A 20,892-nucleotide genomic window follows, 5' to 3' on the forward strand; every position below is an offset into this window, starting at 1 on the left:
AATCAACAGTGATATTCATGTTGTCATGTCATGCCCAAAACAAAATTGGTGGTCCAGTTGACCAATCAGGTTCCATCAAGCGCCGAAGCTCATTGCAAATCGTGACATCATCGCTTCCCTGCAACAACAAACTAAACTGGGAGCCAAAATAAATACCAAGCTTTCTACGCAATCTATGCCACTTCCAAGATGAGCTTCTGAAGTTCTTCTGCTAGTCCATCTCCAAATAAACAAATAAACATACGCGCCGGTGCCTGAATATTTTGTCGCCATCCAGCCCGGGCGCAAGAAGAGTGCTAAGAGGAGCACACTGTGTTTAGCAATGCCGCCGAAGAAGTCGTCGATGACAACGAGGTCGAGCTCGCTGGGGAAAGGGAAGCAAGCTCCCCATGAACATGAAGCGCTGCCAACGAAGGGCAAGTTCAAATCGTTTAGCTGGATTCATTGCTTGTGCCGGTATAGCAGCCTGGTGATATGCAGCTTAACACTTAGCACTGTCCTATTTTCTTTGAGCACACAAATTACACAGGGAGATTTAGCCTGGACGAGCAGGCATTTTAATTCCTGGTGGCAGATTGGAGGGTTGCTTGCATGGAGAACTGTTGAGTTGACGATTGCCTGGATATTGGGATATGATGGTTAGTCCCCTGGCGAAATCCAAAAATTCGCCGCAACCGCCATATATAGATTCAGATGCTGACTGTTGATACGCTCCCTGCCTTGCCAGCTCGCGATGTCGCATCCTTCACTTATCTAACTCACTTGCCAACCTATTCCCTCCTCTACAGCTTCTACGGCATCCGCCCGACAACCCTAATGACAGTCGCCTCCATAACCATATTGTCGACAGCCCTCCCATTCCTCCTCTTCCGCAGCTCCAGCCGCGTACACGAAGAGTACCCATTCATGCGCCTCAGCTGTTCCGGTGCCCACACCAGCTCCAAGACCACTCGCAGCGCCAAAACTACCAAGAGCAGCCTTAAACACCAACACCACACAATCCTCACAGACTGCCCAACAACCCTCTACACCACCCTTGTCGCCGCATGCATCTACACGATAATCCTCTATAGCAGCCTCGCCACCTGGCTCCCAACCTACCTCGTAACCTATTACGACGGACTCCCTGATCTGCGCATCGCCCATGTCGGGCCCAAGGGCTTCGTCTCTCTACTCGTCGCTTTGCTGCCTGCCGGCTACTCCCTGCGCGACTTCCTCTTTGTCAGCTCTGTTGGCGCAGCGCAACTTGAAGAACAGCAGCATAAAAGGGTAACAGTGGCAGTAGAGGAGGAAGCGGAAGGGGAGGGTAAAACTGGCGGAAAGAAGGCGCGCAAGCACGATGAGGAACGCGCTGGTGAATTTCTGGTCACGTCACTATATCGCAAATACTGGCTCTCGTTACCGGCGAAGACGCGGATGTTGGTATCACGCACGACGGTGTTGGCAATGATGACCATGATGAATACCATCATGCAGGTTGTGGGGACGATTAGCGGGGCGGAGATGGAAGGAGCGATGGGGTGGGGTGCGATTTGGACTCTAGCGACGTGCGTGACTGGGGTGATATTCGGGTGGGTGGAGGCGGTGGATGGGCTATGAAATTAAAAGTTGTTCTCCTTATTTTATGCATTTCTAGGCTTTTCTTTTCTTCTTATTGCTTGTGTTTTTACTTTTTACTTTTACTGTTTTAATGATAACTATGCCCAGTCCGTTCTTATTTCCTCTACTACCTCTACTACTAGCCGATGTCATCGGCTGTAGTAGCTGGTTCCTTTTCCGTTTCCCCCAGTGTCATTTTGACCGCTCATTATTTTCTTCTCCCATGTTATGATCTATTTTATCTATCCGGTTCTACCGTTGCGATTGGAGTTCCCCATTTCAGTTTTATCGGCAAGTGGCGCAAGAAAATGTGTAATGGAAAAGAGGGATAAGGCGCTTTGTATTAGTTGTGAAGCTGCTGTTTTTTTTTTTTCGGGGCCATTTCTATTTGGTCCGCGAAAAACTTGCTCTCTAGCCAGCGATGTAATGATGTGGGTTGGGTGAGTAAATTGGAACCTGGGTAATTAAGGGAAATAGTGATTTAATAATAGTTTGAACCCAGGATACCTTGTATCTATACTGGACAACAAACTTTTAAAAACCACACGGTGAATTAGTTTAACGATTTGTTTCTTTGAGTTGCATTTATGGATTCTTAATACAAACAAAACCTCAAAAAAGCTGAAAACCAGAACTCAGCCAAACCAGAGCCGGAAATAACAGATGAATGAACAAATATAGAAGTCGAAAAGAAAAGCGGATAGAGTAACAGGGCAAGAGTCGCAGGAATGAAAATAACGCGAGAGGAAAATTGGAAAAGTACAGAAAATATAATAAAATAGGGATACGCATTCAAACCCACGAAAAGGGTACCCACCGCTTGTCATGGCTTCAATGGAGCCCTAAGCTGTCGCAACAACCAAACCGTAAACTGTGTTATCCATACTCCACAGTCCACCAGTCTCCTTTCGGAGATCATTAAATAAAGATCACCGTTAACAAGCACATCCTTCCTTCGCAGTCGCCGCCCCACGATCCCGTAAATTAATCCGAGAATCCTCCCCAGGCCTCCCACCAAGGCCACCATTACCCGCACCAGCACCAGCACCAGCACCAGCACCAGCACCAACGCCCCTCGCCCCCTTCAAACTCGTTTCCGGAATCGCATTTGCAATCGCGGTGAAGACCTCAGGCACGTTAACGCCCGTTTTTGCGCTCGTCTCGAAGAACAGAAGCCCTTCTTCCTCCGCATACGCGCTTGCCTCACGAGTAGAGATTTTTCGCGCATCGCCAGCTGGAGAATCCTGCTCCTCCTCCTCCTCGTCTCCCTCAAGGTCTCGCTCGACAGCATCAGAGGAATCATTGTCGCCACCTTCAGAAGCATCCGTTCCTGGTGACCCAGTTGCTGGGGAGGAAGCTTGTATGCCTGTTGTTGATGCTGCTGCTGCTGCGCTGGAGTCTTCGTTTGTTAGATCCAGCTTGTTACCGACAAGAGCAATGACGATGCCTGGACTAGCTTGTCGCTGGAGCTCGGCAACCCAATGCTTAGCCTTTATAAGGGAGGACGGTTTAGTGAGGTCGTAGACGACAAGCGCGGCTTGGGCGTTGCGGTAATACATGGGTGCGAGGGAGGCGAAGCGCTCTTGTCCGGCTGTGTCCCATATTTCAAACTTGATGGTTCTGGTTGGCAGGGAGCATTTTTGAGTGAGGAAAGCGGCTATAGTTGAGGAGTTGGGGCGATCATTAGATTAGCTCACAGGATAATTTACCAGAGAATAACTAGTTCGGAGGAGTGAGATGTTATGTGAAAGAAGCACCACGTCTCATACCTCCTATCGTTGGTTCTTTGTTTTCTTGGAAATCATTATTTACGAATCGCAGGACGAGAGATGACTGCAAACCATAAATACATGCATTAGCAGAAGAATCTCAAAACATATCATAGGAGTTCCGTGTCGAGTAGGCCAGTATATAATAGCTATGAAATAAAACAAACCTTCCCGACAGCAGCTTCTCCTAGGAGCACTAACTTCACGCTGCTACTAGGTTTAGGACCAGTTGCGGCTCCTGCATCTGCCATAGTGCTGTATTCCTTTGCTTTCTTTTTATAACACCTTTTCCAACGTCAACTAAGAAAAATGGACGTATAAATCGTGGTGGTCGATGATTTAGGCAACACGGCGGGGCCCGGATAGCCGTGGAACACAAAGCTATCAATCAAGAGCCTTTTATGATGTATCCCCTTCCCCGTTCTGCTTTATGGTAGATATTATGCTAATAGGCAGACAGTGAGTGCTCACAGCAGAAGATGGAAGAATGTAGGTGCCGCCTCTGTGCGTAGGGAGAAGTCGTGAGCTTTTCGAGCCCGCTAGGAACGCCCAAGGCAGTCGGATTCAGAGCCAGTCACAATACAGCAGAGTGAGACAAAGATACACAAAAGAGCCAAAGCAAAAAGAGTAGTATAAAATGTATATTCCAACAAAGTCCCGGATGGTAAATGAACCTTGGTCAATCGCTGGGGTGCGGTGCATAGGAAGCCTACGCCTGGCTTGATTGATTCGAGGCAAGGCGGAGGTTGATGATGAGGCACCTTTCCTAATCAGGAGTAGTTAATGGCTCCCAGCACTAAACCAAAAATAGTTAGAAAATATGGGTTTCTGGATTACATAATATCCGACCAACTGGCTCTCTTTTTCTCCGAGCAATATGTATGTATGATACCAATGAGCATACCAAGATCTCTGATACCCTAAGCTCAAAAGTCAGGCTTCATGTTCAACCACTAATCAATTAATTGATTGTGGGGACACGTTGACCAAAAGAGGAAAATATTACTGTTGGGCGTCATCGACTCATCGGTCAACGACAACAAATACAGAATGCCCAAGCACCGCAAGCGGGGTATATATGCGTATATAGATCTCAATATTCCGGAAACAGAGAAAGGCGGCCTTTTACGACTATGACTCCTGACGAAAGGTTTTCTCCAATAGCCTAGCTCGAATCACTTTTATTTCATCTTGTTTCCCACAGAACTGGGCCAGAGGAACGGATAGCAAAAAAGAAATTGTTGCTGAATACCTGTGGGAGCTACTCCGAATAACATTATCTCTATTGACTATTAATTTACAAAGAAGACTGTAACATAAAACTAACTTTTTGATAAGCAATATCCTATTGCTCTGTGTCATCCCTACCTAAAAGAGAAGTCGAAAATCAGATGAAAATAAAATAAAAAGCTGTGCTCTCTTTCGGTTTGTGCTTTTTGTGATAAAGATGACCAAATGTATTCCACCAACCGCTCCGGATAAAGTTTCTACCTGATCGTACTTGCCCAGTCAAACATTTTCTCTCGAAATATGACTGTATCACGGATGTACCCAACCAAATTCGATCTAACGTGCCACCGTAGAGGGTTAGTCAGTATCGCGTACACCAGTCCTTCGCCAAAAGCTATATATTTCAAATGGTGTTGAGCCATGTTTGAAAGACATTCAGCTATCAGTTTTCGAAGCTTAAGATGGTTCAGCTTTTGCATGTCAAAACTCAAATCACCAGCAAAGTCAATATGAAGTGCGCGCAATAGGGGAAGCTGAAATACTAAATGGACATCGGCCTTCACGTGGAAGCAATAATAAAAGCGAATCAGCACACATTCTACACCTAGATCATAATGATTGGCTTACCTGGCTCTGCTCGAGGATTTTAAACCCGAGTTCCTCCAATTTTGTGCAGCGTGAGGACAATGAGTCCAAAAGTTTTCGATCAAGAAGGTATTCGCTTTCGTCTGGCCCTTGGGCATGTATTGCAAGAACCCTCAAGGACTTAGAGTGCTCGCTGATTATGGTTTCCAGGAAGATTGAAATGGGGGGAAGATGTCGTGGTAATAAACAAGTTGTAAGCTGGAACACCTCCAGACCATTACATGAGCAGATAAAGTCAGTTAAGCCTTCAGATATCAGGTTTGTACGCAGAGTTGTCGGCCGCATGCCCGCCGCAACTGCCCCTTCCCAAAAGCCGATGTAATCGTCTGGCGGTAGGAATGAACCGATTTCTAGTGTCAATTCACTTAAACACGCAGCAGAAATATGTTGCCAGATAGATGGAGCTGAACATCCCACATTGGAAAATCTTCTCAGATCAAGGGCTTTTAGGTTAAGAATCTTTGGCCCAGGCCAGCCAGAAAAAATGACACCAAGGGACAATATTACATCTTCATCCGCCCAGATGGCAAGTTCACTCAGTTGCTCTGTAGAAAATAGTGCATTGCCAACAGATTGAAGAGCTGATGTGATTTTGACGTCAATAATGTTCAAGAAGCGTAGTTTCGAATAGCCCCCGAATTTCAATGTTGGATGAAAATATGGTGTTGGACTGCCGTCTGTCGCCACTCGTAACTGTAGATACTCCATTCTGTCAGATAGCGCAACCATTGAGATCAATTTCTGGGTTGGCGCAATCTGTGAGTCCCAGCTTCAATTCCAAGAAAGTCAGAATTTCGACCTCGTGGGCACATGGTGGGCACAAAACCGCGTCGCTTCTGAGCTAGGATAAGAAGCAGGGCTCACATGAAAGCTCGCAACTTAGGCATTTTAGACACACAAATAGTGATGAGGGTGTTCAGCATTCGGACAGCTGGAGACACAACATTTTCTAAACCCAGCCTTGACTCGATTTCATCATATGCCTGATACCATGTTCCTGATATCAACACCCTTGTGGTATGCCTGAGAAGAGGGAAATCCTGGTCAGAGAATACTTCTAGCTTCGAGAGCAGGGCGTCTGTTGCACTTATATGGCCGGGAAGATGGAAATGAACGGTCCGATACAGGAACGGTATGGCGATCTCATTCACATTTCGAGAAACTCTTACAAGTTGAACAAGATCACGAGGGTGAAGCTGCAGTCGTAACATCATAGTCTTAACAAGAGGTTCTGAGAAGAACCATCCAAAAGGGAGACAAGCAGAAGAACGCAATTAGAGGACTGATTAACCTGATGAAAAATCATATCCAGCGCATCCAAAGGCAGAGTGAAAAGGCCTATACTGACGCGAGAGGTGGAAACCGCTGGGTATTCTTCGACGGATGCCATGTGGAGGGGAAAGCAAACTTTCTTGGTGACAAACCCTTTTTGAATAACGAGTACAATGATAAAAGTCACTCCAAATTGTGAAAAAGAGAGGACATTTAGTTCTGTAGCATTTTGCTTTGCCACTGAATGATGTGATAAAGTATGTTCTTATAGTGCCGATCTTTTAGGGCCTAATCCCCGAAAATTTGAGAGTGCGTACCGGAGCAATTTTAATCCGGTAACTTAGTTACTGGAATTTCAAAATAAATTTCTAGTGTGTGTGGAGGACTTCCAGTCATATCAATATCGGCATCAAGTATCTCCGTTCCATAGTACCGTACCGTACCTGAAACCTTACCCCACATTTTTTGGCTTTGACGCTGCGAGAAATCCGTGATGGGGCAATAATCTTGCTCACACTGGCGTTCCAGTCTCGCGACAGTATCGTCAACAGCGCACGCCAGTCTTGAACTCAGAACGGGACATTTGTATGGACATTTGAGCCTGCTGGTCTATCCGTCAAATGCCCCCACTGAGGCCTCTCGCGTCTCTTCCGGCCTCCCGGCGACCTACCACTAGTCCTGGTCAGGCACCCTCTGTAAAGATAGCCATACCGAGACTCAAAATAAAGCCTGGGTGTGAGCCTGTTTCCTTCGGGTCAGCGACCCGCCAGCGTGTCACCCAGGCGTGCGGGCCTTGTCGACAGCGGAAGTCGAAATGCCCCGGGGACAAGCCAGTCTGCAGACAATGTCTGGAACTCAACATATCATGTTACTATACATATGGGAAGCGGGAAATGGCAGAGAAGTGCGACATATTTCTTAATAGTTTACACCAAGCCATTCTTCTGCTGACATCCCTCGAAGAAACCTAAAACATTTGTCTAATAAGATCCAAGATTATGAGGGGTTGCTTCATGACTTGAGTCTTCGAGCAGACGATCAGGACGCACAACTTATAAGAATGACACTACAGAAGGTAGGGTACCCTTGGCCGCCTTGGCATGTTGTACGTACCTGACCGCAGTTAGCACTCCGAGCGGGAAGATACCTTGGAATCTTTGGAAACTTCATCCTTGACCGAGGCTGATTTAACAGAAGATTCCCCTCGAGCATCCTCGGTCGAGTCCGCAGCGTTTATGGATGACCATGCCGAGGAAGATTTTAACCGAAGCGAGAGAGCGCAAGCTACGGGCTTCATGGGCCAAAGTTCTGAGATAAGCTGGATGCAAAGATTGCAAAGAGAAGCCGACCATGGCTCAACCCAGCAACATGATGATCATTTTAATGGCCCCGACGGGTTACACGCGGTTCCTGAATCGGACATTAATGATGTCTATAAGGATACATCCACTACCTCCGCAAGCTATCACCTTGATGACTTGGGGGTCTCCATTTCGGAAGCAGTTGAGCCTTACGCAATACCCCCAAGGGAAACCGCCGACAAACTCTTCAATGCCTACCTTGTCTCGGTACATCCCTCTTTCCCGATCATTGGGAAAGCAGTTTTCACTTCACAGTATAACTTATTCTATGACCAGCCTTCCGCAATGCCAGGCCATAAGTGGTTGGCAATATTGAACATGATATTTGCCATTGCTGCCAAGTATTCGCTCCTCATTCAGGCGGGCGGGGGAGTAGATGACAGGGACCATCTGATTTATTTTACACGGGCAAAGGCGCTCAGTATGAATGGGGATGCGTTCTTCAGCCACCCCGACTTACAGCGGGTGCAGGTTGAAGGCCTAGTGGCCTTTTACTTTCTGGCGACAGGCCAGATCAACAGGTAGGTTTGAGAGATAATCCTTTGTTGGTTCTTTCTTGATAGCCTCCTCCCTTTGACTCTTTTCCTCTTTCATACCCTTCCCCAGCCGCCGCATCATTCAGATAACACATCTTAATCTATGGTTTGGCAGGTCGTGGAAATTCTCCGGCATCTCTGTTCGATCCGCATTTGCACTAGGGCTCAACCTGCGCAGCGGAACTGCAGATACCAGTGATATTTCAAAAGAGATACGGTACCGTGTTTGGTGGTCCCTGTACACCCTTGAACACCTACTTTCCACCATGACTGGCCGACCTGCCAGCATTGACGATGGTGTCTGCACAGCGCCCTTTCCTATTCCATTTGAGGAAGAAAATTTTCACGATGAAAATGTGAGCCAGCTTCTCAACCTGCATTCTTTCCGGGACCGACGCGTTAGGAGTACCATATCTAGATTGTCTAACATATCAACTCGGACCTCAACCTCGCTGCCGGCAAGCTCCACATCCGGCCCGGCAGCAAACCATGATCAAGCTCAGGAGCAGGTTGAAACCGATTGGTTGAGGACAATCACGCCCAATGCCTCGCTGTACTTTCTCTATTTTGTTGACCTCACATCCATTATGCAGGAGGTTATTCGCAGCTTATATACCGCTAGAGCAATTCACACCGCCTGGGTCGATACTGAACATCTAATTGCAAGGTTGAGCTCGAAGACTGAAGCTTGGCGTTCCAGGCTTCCAGAGGCATATGATGTCACCATCAGGAAGGGATCCGCAACTTTTCAAAGGCAAAGATTGAATCTAGCGTTTCTCTACTATAGCACTAAAATAACTCTTACACGCCCTTGTCTCTGTCGTCTTGACCGGCAGGCAGCACACACCCGAAAATTGAAAAAATTCACTCACGACACTGCAGCACTATGCGTCAGCTCGGCTTGTCATATGTTAGATCTGATACCTGATGAACCTGATGCTATCGGGCTGAGTAATATGGCACCATGGTGGTGCGTATTGCATTATCTTATGCAATCGACGACAGTGTTGCTTCTTGAGTTAACCTTTCGCGCACGACATATGCCTGATGATGCGAAGACTATTTCGAATGCAATGAAAAAGGCCATTCGTTGGCTCCATCACATGTCTCAAGAGAACTCTGCCTCTCACCGGGCATGGATGCTCTGCGACGGTTTCGTTCGACGTCTTGCGACTGATATTGGGCTCGATGTCAGTGACTTGCCTATGCATCCACGGCAGCAAAACCCTACTGTTATACAGACACCCACTATGACTACCACGTCCTATCCAGAACCAAATGCTACTCCATGGGAAGTACCTCATCAAAACCACCTAGAACCATTAGCTTCTTCTTTTTTTGTCCCGGTGCCTTACGGCGAAGTTATGCACCCGGCAATCTGCACTGACTATGACGAATATCTCCTATATACGACAGCTACAGAAGAAACAACTAATTATTTTACCCCTACATTCCCAGATATGGATCAAACGTAAATTTCATTTACGTTGCCTTGCTTTTTTCTAAGCCTCCATCTACTTTTTCCGATGGCGTTCAGGCTGGATATAATGGTAGAGAAGCATTATAGTGATTGAGAAATGGCTATTCACAATCTCATGCCTTTTTTTGGTACACCTCAAGTACCTAGCTGGTTTTGTAGCCTCGTATTTCTCAAGATTGATACTGTTGAATCTTTTTTCCTATATGGTTTGCTCCGTCTGCTGAGAGCCCTCATGAAGACAAAAATTTTGGCTCCATGAAGCAGATCATACACTCACTTGGCCGACACACCAAAGGTTAACCATCTGCTTACCCACTGACGGTATCAAATCAATCTACCCTTTCGATGTTCTGCTAAAGTATCATGTTCCTCAAGCAGCTAGTAGGAAATAGCGATTGCGATAACCATGTTTGGGAGGTGCCTCGGTCAGATATAGAACTGCTGGGGATGTCAGCAGGTTATTCTAGTACCGGTCTTATTGCCCTACTCAGCTTAGGCTGGAAGCCCGCTCTTTCTTCTCGAGATGGAAGTTTCAGGGGTGGCGGGGCGGGAGAAGAGGCTGTCATGGTTGGGAAAGTAGTGATGCGGAAAATGACAATAGTTCTAGAAAGATTCAATTTATTAGGTGTTACGCAGCGGTTCCATAACTCATATTCATACATACATCTAAGGAATCCAAATTGATGGCGAGCCTGTAACCCTCATCCCATTCAATGAGTCAATGAGACAAAAATGACAAAGGAAACATTGTCGCAAAAGCTTTCAGTTCTTGATAGATCTCATTAGTCCCTGACTCATTTCATTTCAACCATTACATACTTCGAGCTAACTTCGCTTGATAGCTGCTTATTATGATGATCAAGGATCTCGGAGAGGCTGCTAGTATGGCAGGAAAATTCAAATCCTCGTCCATTAGCACTATGCCACATGTCTTATGGGTGCGAAACCTCTGTTCTGGTATGGGGGACGCCTACATTAGGGTTTTCCAAGTATCCACTGGCAAGTTGACGTAATCCGTGTCAGAGACTGACCATCTTTGTTCCGAGACCGGTTCGTCATCGGGGTCATGGTAAAATGAGACGTATTTGTGAAGCAATGCCTGGTTGGCTTGATATCTCGCTTTGGGATCGAAGGCGAGTAAGTGCTCCGCGAGCCCCATGGCTGGGAGAGGCGGGGAGGCGGGTTAGCTATCACTGTAAAAGGTTTGTTGGACAGGTCCATTCCTACCTTCAAGATCAGTGGTATTGATATAGCACCTCAGGGGCTTGCACCGGGTGTTCAGGAGAGGCTCGAGATTTTCTGATATCTAAAGGTTTTGGTTGATTAGGCAAATAATTATTTATTACCCTGCGAGGGTACTTCAGTGTAATTTGTCATTGATACGCACATTTGCATCATCGATGCCACTCATCATACTTCTAGGAGGATACCCAATCGCGTGGAGCGAGTTGACTTTCCAGTCTTCGAGACTGAATAGTTCTCTATTGATCATCCTCGCAAATATATATCCCACACTCCACATGTCGATGGCGAACTCGTAGGTACATTCACCCAATAGGAGCTCAGGGGTACGGAAGCATTGAATCTCACTGAAAGGCTCCGTTACCTTTGTGCCCTGAATGCGTGCGTGGTCGAAATCGGTTATTCGTAGATCACAGTTGTGACCAATGAGGATGTTGGATGGTTTCAGATTGCAGTGCACCACGTTCGCTGAGTGAATGTATTTCAATCCTCTCTGTAACATTAATTAGACCAAGCCGGAAGGAAAAGAAAAAATGGGATAATCTGTTGGTGCGGGAAACTCCTTACAAGAATTTGATAGAGAAATACTTTCGTGTAATGAGTTTCCCCAAGAGGCTGAGATAGGATAAGCTGTTCGAGCGACGCATCTTGATGTTCGGTTATGAGGTATCTGAATGTTGACAAAAGTCAGACACCGTTCACACTAAAATGGGAAAATTGTAAGGCTTTTAGTTACATATTGTCCTCTGGTGACATGAACACATCTCGCAGAGCAGCAATCTAAAGACATGACAATTAGGTTAGCAAAATGGCCAGCACGAAGATTCAGTAGTATTTCAGAACTTATTAAAATTCATTCTGAACATTTTCATGTTTGAGATGCTTCAGCAGCTTCAGCTCTAAGTATGCTTTCTGGGAAAGCTCAGAGTTTCTGAATGGCTTGGTTATCTTCTTGACTGTAACTTGACTGCATATCAACTCATCGATCGCGGAACTGTTTAATATAGATTAGGTCTGACATAGTTCCTATTTCCTTTGAGATCGGGTAGCTGGAGAAAACAAATGATAGCGCGCATACCAGCGAAGGCTTGAAGCTTCAATTTTCAAAGGCAGTAGGTGGTGATATCTTAAACAAAAAGTAGTTAGATTATCATCCGACTCATTTTCAAATGGTCAATACAGAACGAAACACTTTACCTTGTTGTAACCTCAAAGCAGGTGCCGAAGACGTTAACATGAGTGAATTGCACCATTATATCTATTAGGTTGTAATAAAAGGAAGGAAAGGCGTGATCAGATATAATCTTACATTTACGTTTGAAAGAAGACGAAGAGGTCAAAAATGAGAATCATTGATCTCATGTCGAGTCTCCCTGTATATCAGCATGCTTCTCCATAGTAGTGATTCTGACTTGCATGGATGGAGTCTTATGTGTTTGTGTGCTGATTTACTCCACGTTTACTTCTCAGAAGATGCATTTGAACCAATTAGAAGCTACCTGCATGAGATCTGATTGGTCTGGGAAGCTTTGCCATTTGCGATCTAATTGGCTCATATATAAAGTTGTTCTCATCTTGGTAATAGGTAGGTCATTGTATTATTTCCTGCAGGTTTGGTGAAGCACAGTTGTATTCATTGGTATTTAACAACGGTTAATGAACCCGACAAATGAAGATTATGTGGTTGAGATAATTTATGTGAGTGAATGCAGTGTATCACATTAATTGCAGGCTGAAAAGAGAAAAGCTGGTGAAATCCACAAAAAAACTAAAATGATAAAATGATAAAATGATATCATGAGCTTTATATGCTCCGTTACTGTCAACGACATTTCCCCACGTTACACCAGGAGGCATGAGCGTCCTCTGTAAAATCCGGAAAGGAGAGCTTGTGCAGGACCGAAGCTGTAGCCGTCCTTGTGACAGTGATGCCTCTCCACTGAAACCTAAACGCATGGCGTAAAGTTCTCCTGCTTTCAGCTTGAAGACAAATTTGGAAACATTAAGTGCAAGGATCACTGATCCAGCAACCGCAGCATCATCAGTGACGTTCGACTCACTAGGGGTCAAAATAAAATAACTTTGTTCAACAATCTCATTCATTAGGAATGACAGGAGTGTGATTGAAATCAGATGCACTCATATCCGAGAAAATAGAGCTCATGCCGGTGATAATGACCGCATAAATGCTCTCATTACTACATTTGGTCTCATAGTTTCGGCAGAGCCACTGGGTGTGACAGATAGGGATGAGAATGACAGAGTCAAAAACTCGGTCATTTTAAGGGGCATCGTGAGGCCATGACGGCCGGTTGTAATCCAACGCATTGACCAAACCCTGAAGATGTGTCTAGAAATTGAAAGATTTGGTGCCCAAGTGTCGAAGAAACCGGGGTATAGACTTTCTAGCACTTGGGACCTAAAAAACAGTCGCTGTTAATTATTTGACTCTAGTAGGATGGATTTAATGGTTTACAGCATATATGAAAGCTTCTAATATGTAGATAGCTCTTTGCAGTACTACTCAGAAAGTCCAATTTGGTTGCTCATTTGCTCCGGTCCGAACTTCACCACACCATGAATCACTGGAACGAGTGCAGAGAACAGTCCCACCCGAAATGACCTCCTCGCAGATGTTCGGAAACTTGGAAATGCGGAAATCGCCATGGATCCGAGCCCAAGACGGATATCTCAACAAACGGACAGTCAGTACGTTACGTGGTTTGATTGACAAGAAAGTGAACACAGACCAGGGACCAATACACAGTTTGTAAATCTAGTTGGCAATAAAACCCATAGTAGATGCTAGGAATGAAGTTGCCTGTGATTAAGAACACAATGCCTGCACAATCCAGCTTGTTTCTGAAACTGGCGACCTCATGGCAATGGTTCTGAATAGCATGGAATATTGCTGACATTCCCAAACATAGATAGAGTGACTCCAATAAAGAAACACGCGAAAACTATGATATCCGCACATGAGGCAGTGACATATCTCAGCGAGAGGGTCTTGTAAAGTGTGATGCCAAAAAAGAGTAAGATGAAAGCAGGAATAAGGTGGGAGTAGACGTTAACCGATTCATTGTGGAGATATGCAAGACTTGTCAGAGAGAGCATGAAGGAACCAGAAGGAGATGTAGATGGGGAGATTATCCGACTAGGCAATTAACTGAGAGCTTATGACACAAGATACGAGAAAGAAGAGATTGAGGAGTTGATGAGAGGTTCCTGGTTGTTTACACCAAGTCCCCTGAGACGTTCCGACCTCATTGTTACTAAACTTTGCAGGTGGACAAACTGATTCTTCCTTTGTAGCTATAGCGTGAACTGAACTCTCGCCTCTATAAATTAGGGGGGTTTCAAACCTTATTTGACTTGTTATTTTTGAGAGTTTACTGCCCAGATGATAGACATTGTACATAAGATCCAAATAAAATCATCGGCATCATATTCAGGAATCACTATCAAATATTAAAAGCAGCTCCAATTCAGTGAGCTAAGCTTATCACTCAAAAAACAAAATAACGTAACGCAATTTTGAACAATTCTCAATTCCTAATCGTAACGCGGCACTTAAAGGGTTTGTCACGATTATCAATATTGTTCATCAAAAGAAGAGCATAATCTCGGGATATGAAGTGTTCAAGCAGCTAAGAAGATCAATATCAACATTATGAGCTCCGACAAATTCAGCAGTCATATCCTGTCCTTCTGGCAGCTCCTGGACGACACGATCGTCAATGATTACCTTTAGGCCGTTCGGGGTTATGTGAAAGACTCGTGTTTTCTCTGAAAGACTGACCCCAGACATTTTTGAAATGCTATTGAGAAGGTTTGTCACGGTTCGCTGCGCAATATAGACTGCATGATAATACCCATCAACATTCTGAATGTCCGTATGTCGCAATCGAACATAGAAGCAAGCAACTAAAAGTGGTCAGAGAAGTGAGTATGAAAAAGAGTTGGTCACATACTTACTCACCAGACTTTGCCAAGTGACGTGAGGACAGGCTGCATGTAGCATCAATATCCACTGCCTCAATCCTCCCATTTAATTTTTCAAAAAAAAGATTCTGCATATTGATGGGCTGGGCCGGAGGAGCCATCTGTGCAGTGAGCAGCTGGTTTTCTGATCTTAGTCGCAAAATTCTGGACCAATCTGTTAGGCCATGCTGAAAATCGACATCAATGGATGAATTTCGGAAAGTTGACTGCTCGCGTCTACAGGCCTGCAATGGAGAATTCACATAATCATCTCTGGGGGTTGAAGAGGAGGTATCTAATGTCCCAGCTTCCATATAGATGGTTGGCAGGAATGTGCCATCGGCTTGGTGCGTAAAAAGCTCACTCTCGCTCTTCTGTGTTTCATTCAAGACAAAAGCAGCAGAAAAATCCACAGTATCCTGGTTGTCTTCCCTCAGGTTGAGTAGGCTGACGGGCGAAGTTGATGAAATCATATCCTGTTTCATGGCCACCTCGAGCAGAAGACGCTCTTTCCCAGACCGTGCTTTTGCATCATAATTCTTTGAAATCTTTGCTGGTCGGTTCTCCGGTTCAATGGTCATAGATGAAGCATCTCGTTTCCTCTTACCAAAATCATGTGCTTTCGTCTCCTCGTGTGAAATCCGTTGCTGGAGTTTGTGAATTGCCTTTCTGACATGAGCGATATCATTGGACAATTTACGCTCCGCTCCATAATCTCGGAAAACTTTCACCTTACAGTAGTAATATATCTTCATTGTGTCAAGAGCAGAATATATATTAGCTGGGTAGACCATTTCTGTCCTCACGCATAGTCTGACAGGAACACCCTTGACGCCCTTTGCAAGATTGAAGTCTGTTGAAAGAAAATTCAACCGGATCAATATTGTGCAGCCTATGCTCTTCGCCTCCGTACATGAAGTCCAAGAAACACAGAACCCATTAAGGGATGTAGTTTCCAATTCCACCTCTGAGGGTCGCGCTTTTCTATCTCTTCCTTGGTTGGGATTTATATACTCGACAGCCTGGACCTTGCCACCTCGCCGGCTAGCTTCACTCAATCCACGACGCTCCTTCCACAGTTGCCAGCAAGGATCGGGGTTCAAGCGTTTTTCGGGATCCTCAAAGGCCACATGGACGTACGTGCGGTATTTGATGGGATGGGTGGAAGACTTCGGAGGTGTGGAATCCACCACAGACATATGATAGACATGTCCCTTGCTTAGATATGTGATCGGGACCTCGCCTTTGTGTTCTACCATGGCTGTGGGGGCACAAAGAGTTACATTGTAACGAAATCTAAAACATATATCTATGATAAGCTTCATGTGCGCTCATCGTAACAGCACTTGAAAAAAAAATTCCAACTACTTACTTATCATTGTCCTTATTGATATCAAGGTCTATGTGCTCCGTCAATCCAGGCATGAGGGCTGCCACCTCCCGAGACTGTGGCTGGTTAACATGAGCATTCAAGTCACTATGACGGTCCACAGGGCCATGTTCCGAATTTTGAAGGACAAATGAGTCAGGATCAGCTGGCGGATTTTTAACATGCTTTGTTTCATTGAACTGGAGTTGGCACAATTTCAGTTGAAGGGCTCTCGGATCGACAACTCCAGGATTTGCTAAAAAAGGGCCAGGAGTTGGCAAGAAGATTGGGTCAGAAGCGGCCGCCATTCCTCCAGTCCTAGAAGTAGAAGTGGATAGACTTGATAAATCTAAAGGGGCCGATATGATTTCCCATTGATCAAGCAACTTGCTTATAGCTAGGCCGTGGTCCTTTATATCACTGTCCTTAACGAGCCTATGGTATATCAAAATTAGTAAGTTATGAAAAGAGAATTCTTTTCATGTATTCAGATATAAAGGGGCATAATTAACTGCCTAGGGATAATTCACGTGTTATATATTGTTGAATTTATGGAAATGAATAGTGACAAACCTCGAGTGCCCGATCTGATTTATGAACGGGTAGATCCAAGCTTTCTGAGTAGCGGCGAGCAATGGCGAAGCATTCCAACAACTAGGATCAGGATATGATCTCTTGAAATCAGAATAAAGCTCTTTGTTTGGCTGCTGAGAATTGTTTCTGTTTTTATCCAAAGAGTTATTCCAAGCTCGACTCTGGAGAATAGGGCCCGCACCCAATATATCTCACGAGGAATACATACCGATTGCGAAACATTTTGGCAGTTCAAAACAAGAAAACAACAATAAGTGTTAAGTTGAACGGGGTAAAGATCTAGGTAGTGAGAGCATGCTAGATATTTAACCTGCGACGGAGAGCTTGAGCGCCCATTCCACAACATTTCTTGCTAATATCAGGTTCCTCTACGGATGTACTAGTTTCGTGAAAGATCTAGTTTTATGCAACTCATAATGATCGCCCAATCGCAACGCCCAATCGTAACACAGCGACCTATACGCAGCGTCCTGTTGGACGGCTTCTTCGTCCGGAAATTGCGGGTCAAGACTGTCAGACTTAATAATGGGTTTTGAAGTCCCGCCTTGTCGCACGCTTGCCCAGGGGGAGAATAGTATCGATTCTTTCTTTACCCATCCGACCCATCCGACCCATCCAACTAACAAATAGGCCCTAGCCAGACCATTATTATTGCAATCCTCCTGTCCCGCACCCGTCAAAAATCCGCCTTCAGTCAGCATCTACATTGTTCGCGGATTGTAGGGGAACTCTGCAGGCGATTTGGGGTCTATCATCCCTGTTTTTTGAAGACCAATTTTCCTTACTCGTCGGGTTCATTAGCCATTGTTTAAATACCAATCAACGCAATCAGTGTGGACCGCCACACACATATCTAGGCCATCAGTACTTAGAGTAAGAAGGCGTTATATTTTCTCCTATCAAAGAGTGCAGGTGCTTGAAAACCAAAATTTAGATGAACCATATGCCGCACATTTGATATTTCTCTTTTATCTGTAGGAAAGAAAATTGTTGAGAAAGCTATATATCCTGGAAGTATTTTGTTTGAGCTCCAAATATAGACCTCATAGCTACTAGAATAGAAAGTGCCCACGAACTCCACCTTGTGTATCTCTTTCCGCATTTTTATCATTGCCCAGCTAGAGTCTTGTACATACATGTACTTGTACATTATTACTTGGCCCCTCCTGCGTCCATTCATAGCTATCGCATTCCGTTCTCCATTGATGTTTTGGCTTGCCGTGGAGGAACTAGTATTTTTCACTGGGATTTTCTTGCCGCTCAGACACTGCCTGCCACAACGTACTGAGTAGTTATTGTAGGGAGGCACAGGAGTCCTTGCTTCTATAACGTGGCGTATTGGATAGAAAGGGTTACTACTTGATTGCCAATTTATCGGCGACAGTGACTTTGAACGTGAGGGGTCTCAAAGCCACTCTCGAAGTGTGAAAAAGGTCAAGAGCTAGACGAGCGGAGCGGACTCGCTTGCTCTCAGTCCGCTTGCTGATGCTCTCTTCAACGTTCGGGAACACCTTCATCAACTTGATATTCTTCGACGTTCCTTCAAAGCCCATGAAAATATTGGGCTTGGTATTGTCGCTCTTTCTGACGGTGGATATGATCATCATACTTGGAGCTCCCCGCATTTGACTGGAAGTGCACCCGTTCCCTGAGGAGGTCGCTGTAGATCTTCGCACATCATGATTCTTATTCAGCATTGCCGCAGATATTTCAACGCCTTGCATTGCAAGCCAATCGGATTTCTGGATGGCGACAGGGTTTCTCCTAGTTTCTCAGTGTGCTTGCAAAATATGACTCTGCCTAGCTATCTAGCTTTTCCGGGGGAGGGGGGGTGGGTGTTTCATCCACCATTTATACCCGAAAAATATGAGTTCTATTATAATCTGAGATATGGCCATTGTATGCCAAAAAACAGCTCCGATATCAATAGGATTATCCCCTTTGATGGAAGTGTAGAACGGAACAACGATGCATCTTTACTACTCACAGTTGAGCCCTAGGGGTTATGGGAAAGGATAATGCCACATTGGTGGTAATTCTTTTCAATACAGGAGGATTTCTAGGGGCACCTCAACCTCAATTTACACATTCAACTTCTCAGCAACAATGTCCCCATATACTCTGTATACTCTTGGTCATCCTGCACAAGATCTCCTGGACTCTCGTTTCTAAAGTTTCCGTGTCGAGAATGAAGCTCACAAACACTGTAGGCTCCGTCTTGCTGGCAAACTGCGACCTCTTCGAAGTCACTAAAATAAGCCAGACTCTGCAGCTTGTATGTAGTTATCTAATGGGGAAATGATCTCCAATGCCAAGGGAGAAAAAGAAAAGAAAACATAACTACATCAAGTAGACCGCACACAGAAAGAATTTTGGCTAAGGTCTTATCATTTTCATTAAATTTGACTCAACACTTCCACCCTCCATGGCTGTAGTGAGAAGAAAAGCTAGAAGATCTTTAAAGGGGGTTTTTGGGGGGGTAGACGGGAAGAGGAACAATAACCCCGTTTGTTCTTCATATCCGAGATCTTGTTGTCCAGGCATGAAGGGGAGGAAAAACGTTTACCTACATATAAGATATGCATGGTCGCGCCTCACCTCCTGTTCTACAATGTTCCACTCTGGGGAAATAAAAAATGGTGTAATGCATAGTTAAGTGTCCGGAAATTTATTTAGGAGAAACAGAAGAGGCAAGAAGAATAAACATGTGGCTTCTTCATGCACAGAAACTTCTATGTTATTTTTGCGTGACAGATCCCTGAGGGCTTCATAACTATGTTGACACTGTGACACAGCATAGTTGCGAACGGGATATACGATTATATCTCCCTGTACTCTGTATACATAACTATCATTCATAATTCATTCATGTATGCAGCTTTTCTAAAAATAGAAATAGAAATAGAAATAAAAAGCCGAGCGGGTAGCACGGGAGAATGAATCAACGCTGATGTTAAAAGCAACCATGTATGTCATCATAGATTTTGTCTTAATTTGTTGTCAGGCAAAGTGACAATGGCAAGTCCACGGGAAGGCTGGCTACCCATCATGGAATAATTGGTTGGCCTCTGGGTCGTGAGCGGTGATCCATCCATCCGAACAGTGGATGGACATCAACAGGAGCGAGAGCCTCTGGAATGTAAGGCAGACACAGACACAGACACCCATGGCACAGGCGGGAAACAACCATCTGGACAGGCCGCAGGACGACGAAAAAGAAAAGATACATGAAAGGGACCCCCCAAGCCCCAAGCACCAAGTTACGTGGAGCTTCCCCACCTTATAAAAGTGAGAAAAACCAATCGGAACCACGATAAGGTTTGGACTATGCGACGGAAAGCGGTCAAACACAGAAAGAGAAACACCCCGACCAGTCCTCATCGGGCGCATGTTTGAAAACTTGAGTATAGAGAAAGGAATCGTGATACGTGTCTCGGAGAGGCAGGCGTAAAAAAAAGGGGGAATAAAAGGGAGCATGGGGATGATGAATAGTACAAGTCAACGCCCCTAGAAACGAATCAAAAAGCTCCTTTTTCAAAGTTCCAGGTACGTACAACAAGCACACAAGACTTTCACATGCAAAGCTAAAGGGTAGAACACATCCATCATGTACAATGAACCAACGATAAGTAGCTATTTTTCCCTGGCGCCGCGCTGATAATTATGATTAATTAGGTTATTGATGTTGTCAGGTCTAGCTGTCATTGATTAACACAAAGCACAGGTATAATGCATGAAAAGGTCAAAACCTGTGTTCGCCATGATAGAGTAGTAGTTGTACACGCAAGTCTGGTATAAATCAAAAGGAGAA

At 45.0% G+C, this 20,892-nt stretch overlaps 7 protein-coding genes across 11 annotated transcripts; 2 read left to right on the plus strand and 5 right to left on the minus strand.

Moving 5' to 3' along the window:
- The first annotated feature begins 9 nt into the window (after positions 1–9).
- Positions 10–2,359, plus strand: BDCG_01102 (uncharacterized protein). Its single transcript, XM_045416613.1, has 2 exons — positions 10–638; positions 728–2,359. Exons 1-2 carry the CDS (start codon positions 323–325, stop codon positions 1,597–1,599), a joined length of 1,188 nt encoding a protein of 395 aa, XP_045272303.1. The 5' UTR covers positions 10–322; the 3' UTR covers positions 1,600–2,359.
- Positions 1,603–4,186, minus strand: BDCG_01103 (rab family, other). Its single transcript, XM_045416614.1, has 3 exons — positions 3,536–4,186; positions 3,369–3,432; positions 1,603–3,256 (listed from the first exon to the last, which is right to left on the minus strand). The coding sequence occupies exons 1-3, from the start codon at positions 3,617–3,619 to the stop codon at positions 2,535–2,537; spliced, it is 870 nt and encodes a 289-aa protein (XP_045272304.1). The 5' UTR covers positions 3,620–4,186; the 3' UTR covers positions 1,603–2,534.
- Positions 4,187–4,422: 236 nt separating this feature from the next.
- BDCG_01104 (uncharacterized protein) lies at positions 4,423–6,837 on the minus strand. Its single transcript, XM_045416615.1, has 2 exons — positions 5,226–6,837; positions 4,423–5,155 (listed from the first exon to the last, which is right to left on the minus strand). The coding sequence occupies exons 1-2, from the start codon at positions 5,970–5,972 to the stop codon at positions 4,856–4,858; spliced, it is 1,047 nt and encodes a 348-aa protein (XP_045272305.1). The 5' UTR covers positions 5,973–6,837; the 3' UTR covers positions 4,423–4,855.
- A 161-nt stretch (positions 6,838–6,998) lies between these two features.
- BDCG_01105 (fungal specific transcription factor domain-containing protein) lies at positions 6,999–11,719 on the plus strand. 3 transcript variants are annotated; one of them, XM_045416616.1, is made up of 4 exons: positions 7,022–7,419; positions 7,479–7,590; positions 7,643–8,397; positions 8,528–11,719. In XM_045416616.1, the coding sequence occupies exons 1-4, from the start codon at positions 7,136–7,138 to the stop codon at positions 9,885–9,887; spliced, it is 2,511 nt and encodes an 836-aa protein (XP_045279437.1). In that variant the 5' UTR covers positions 7,022–7,135; the 3' UTR covers positions 9,888–11,719. The 3 variants fall into 3 exon arrangements, with proteins under 3 accessions (XP_045279439.1, XP_045279437.1, XP_045279438.1); XM_045416617.1 differs by having other exon boundaries at positions 7,713–8,397; positions 8,528–11,533; XM_045416618.1 differs by having other exon boundaries at positions 6,999–7,419; positions 7,479–8,397; positions 8,528–11,054.
- Positions 9,814–12,573, minus strand: BDCG_01106 (the record flags this gene model as incomplete). 2 transcript variants are annotated; one of them, XM_045416619.1, is made up of 10 exons in its annotated part: positions 12,332–12,573; positions 12,213–12,260; positions 11,999–12,128; positions 11,871–11,914; positions 11,702–11,804; positions 11,280–11,627; positions 11,120–11,198; positions 10,867–11,053; positions 10,557–10,768; positions 9,814–10,495 (listed from the first exon to the last, which is right to left on the minus strand). In XM_045416619.1, the coding sequence occupies exons 1-9, from the start codon at positions 12,385–12,387 to the stop codon at positions 10,687–10,689; spliced, it is 1,077 nt and encodes a 358-aa protein (XP_045279440.1). In that variant the 5' UTR covers positions 12,388–12,573. The 2 variants fall into 2 exon arrangements, with proteins under 2 accessions (XP_045279440.1, XP_045279441.1); XM_045416620.1 differs by lacking the exons at positions 9,814–10,495; positions 11,999–12,128; positions 12,213–12,260 and having other exon boundaries at positions 10,687–10,771; positions 12,450–12,473.
- A 1,986-nt stretch (positions 12,574–14,559) lies between these two features.
- Positions 14,560–18,038, minus strand: BDCG_16276 (the record flags this gene model as incomplete). 2 transcript variants are annotated; one of them, XM_045425526.1, is made up of 5 exons in its annotated part: positions 14,560–15,061; positions 15,117–16,414; positions 16,491–16,922; positions 17,061–17,207; positions 17,290–18,038. In XM_045425526.1, 5 exons carry the CDS (start codon positions 17,301–17,303, stop codon positions 14,742–14,744), a joined length of 2,211 nt encoding a protein of 736 aa, XP_045279442.1. In that variant the 3' UTR covers positions 14,560–14,741. The 2 variants fall into 2 exon arrangements, with proteins under 2 accessions (XP_045279442.1, XP_045279443.1); XM_045425527.1 differs by having other exon boundaries at positions 15,113–16,414; positions 17,290–17,303.
- Positions 18,039–18,140: 102 nt separating this feature from the next.
- BDCG_16277 (uncharacterized protein) lies at positions 18,141–19,019 on the minus strand. Its single transcript, XM_045425528.1, has one exon. The coding sequence runs from the start codon at positions 18,803–18,805 to the stop codon at positions 18,437–18,439; it is 369 nt and encodes a 122-aa protein (XP_045279444.1). The 5' UTR covers positions 18,806–19,019; the 3' UTR covers positions 18,141–18,436.
- Positions 19,020–20,892: the final 1,873 nt, after the last annotated feature.

Source organism: Blastomyces dermatitidis (genome assembly GCF_000003525.1).
Source record: "Blastomyces dermatitidis ER-3 genomic scaffold supercont1.1, whole genome shotgun sequence".
NCBI lineage: Eukaryota > Fungi > Ascomycota > Eurotiomycetes > Onygenales > Ajellomycetaceae > Blastomyces > Blastomyces dermatitidis.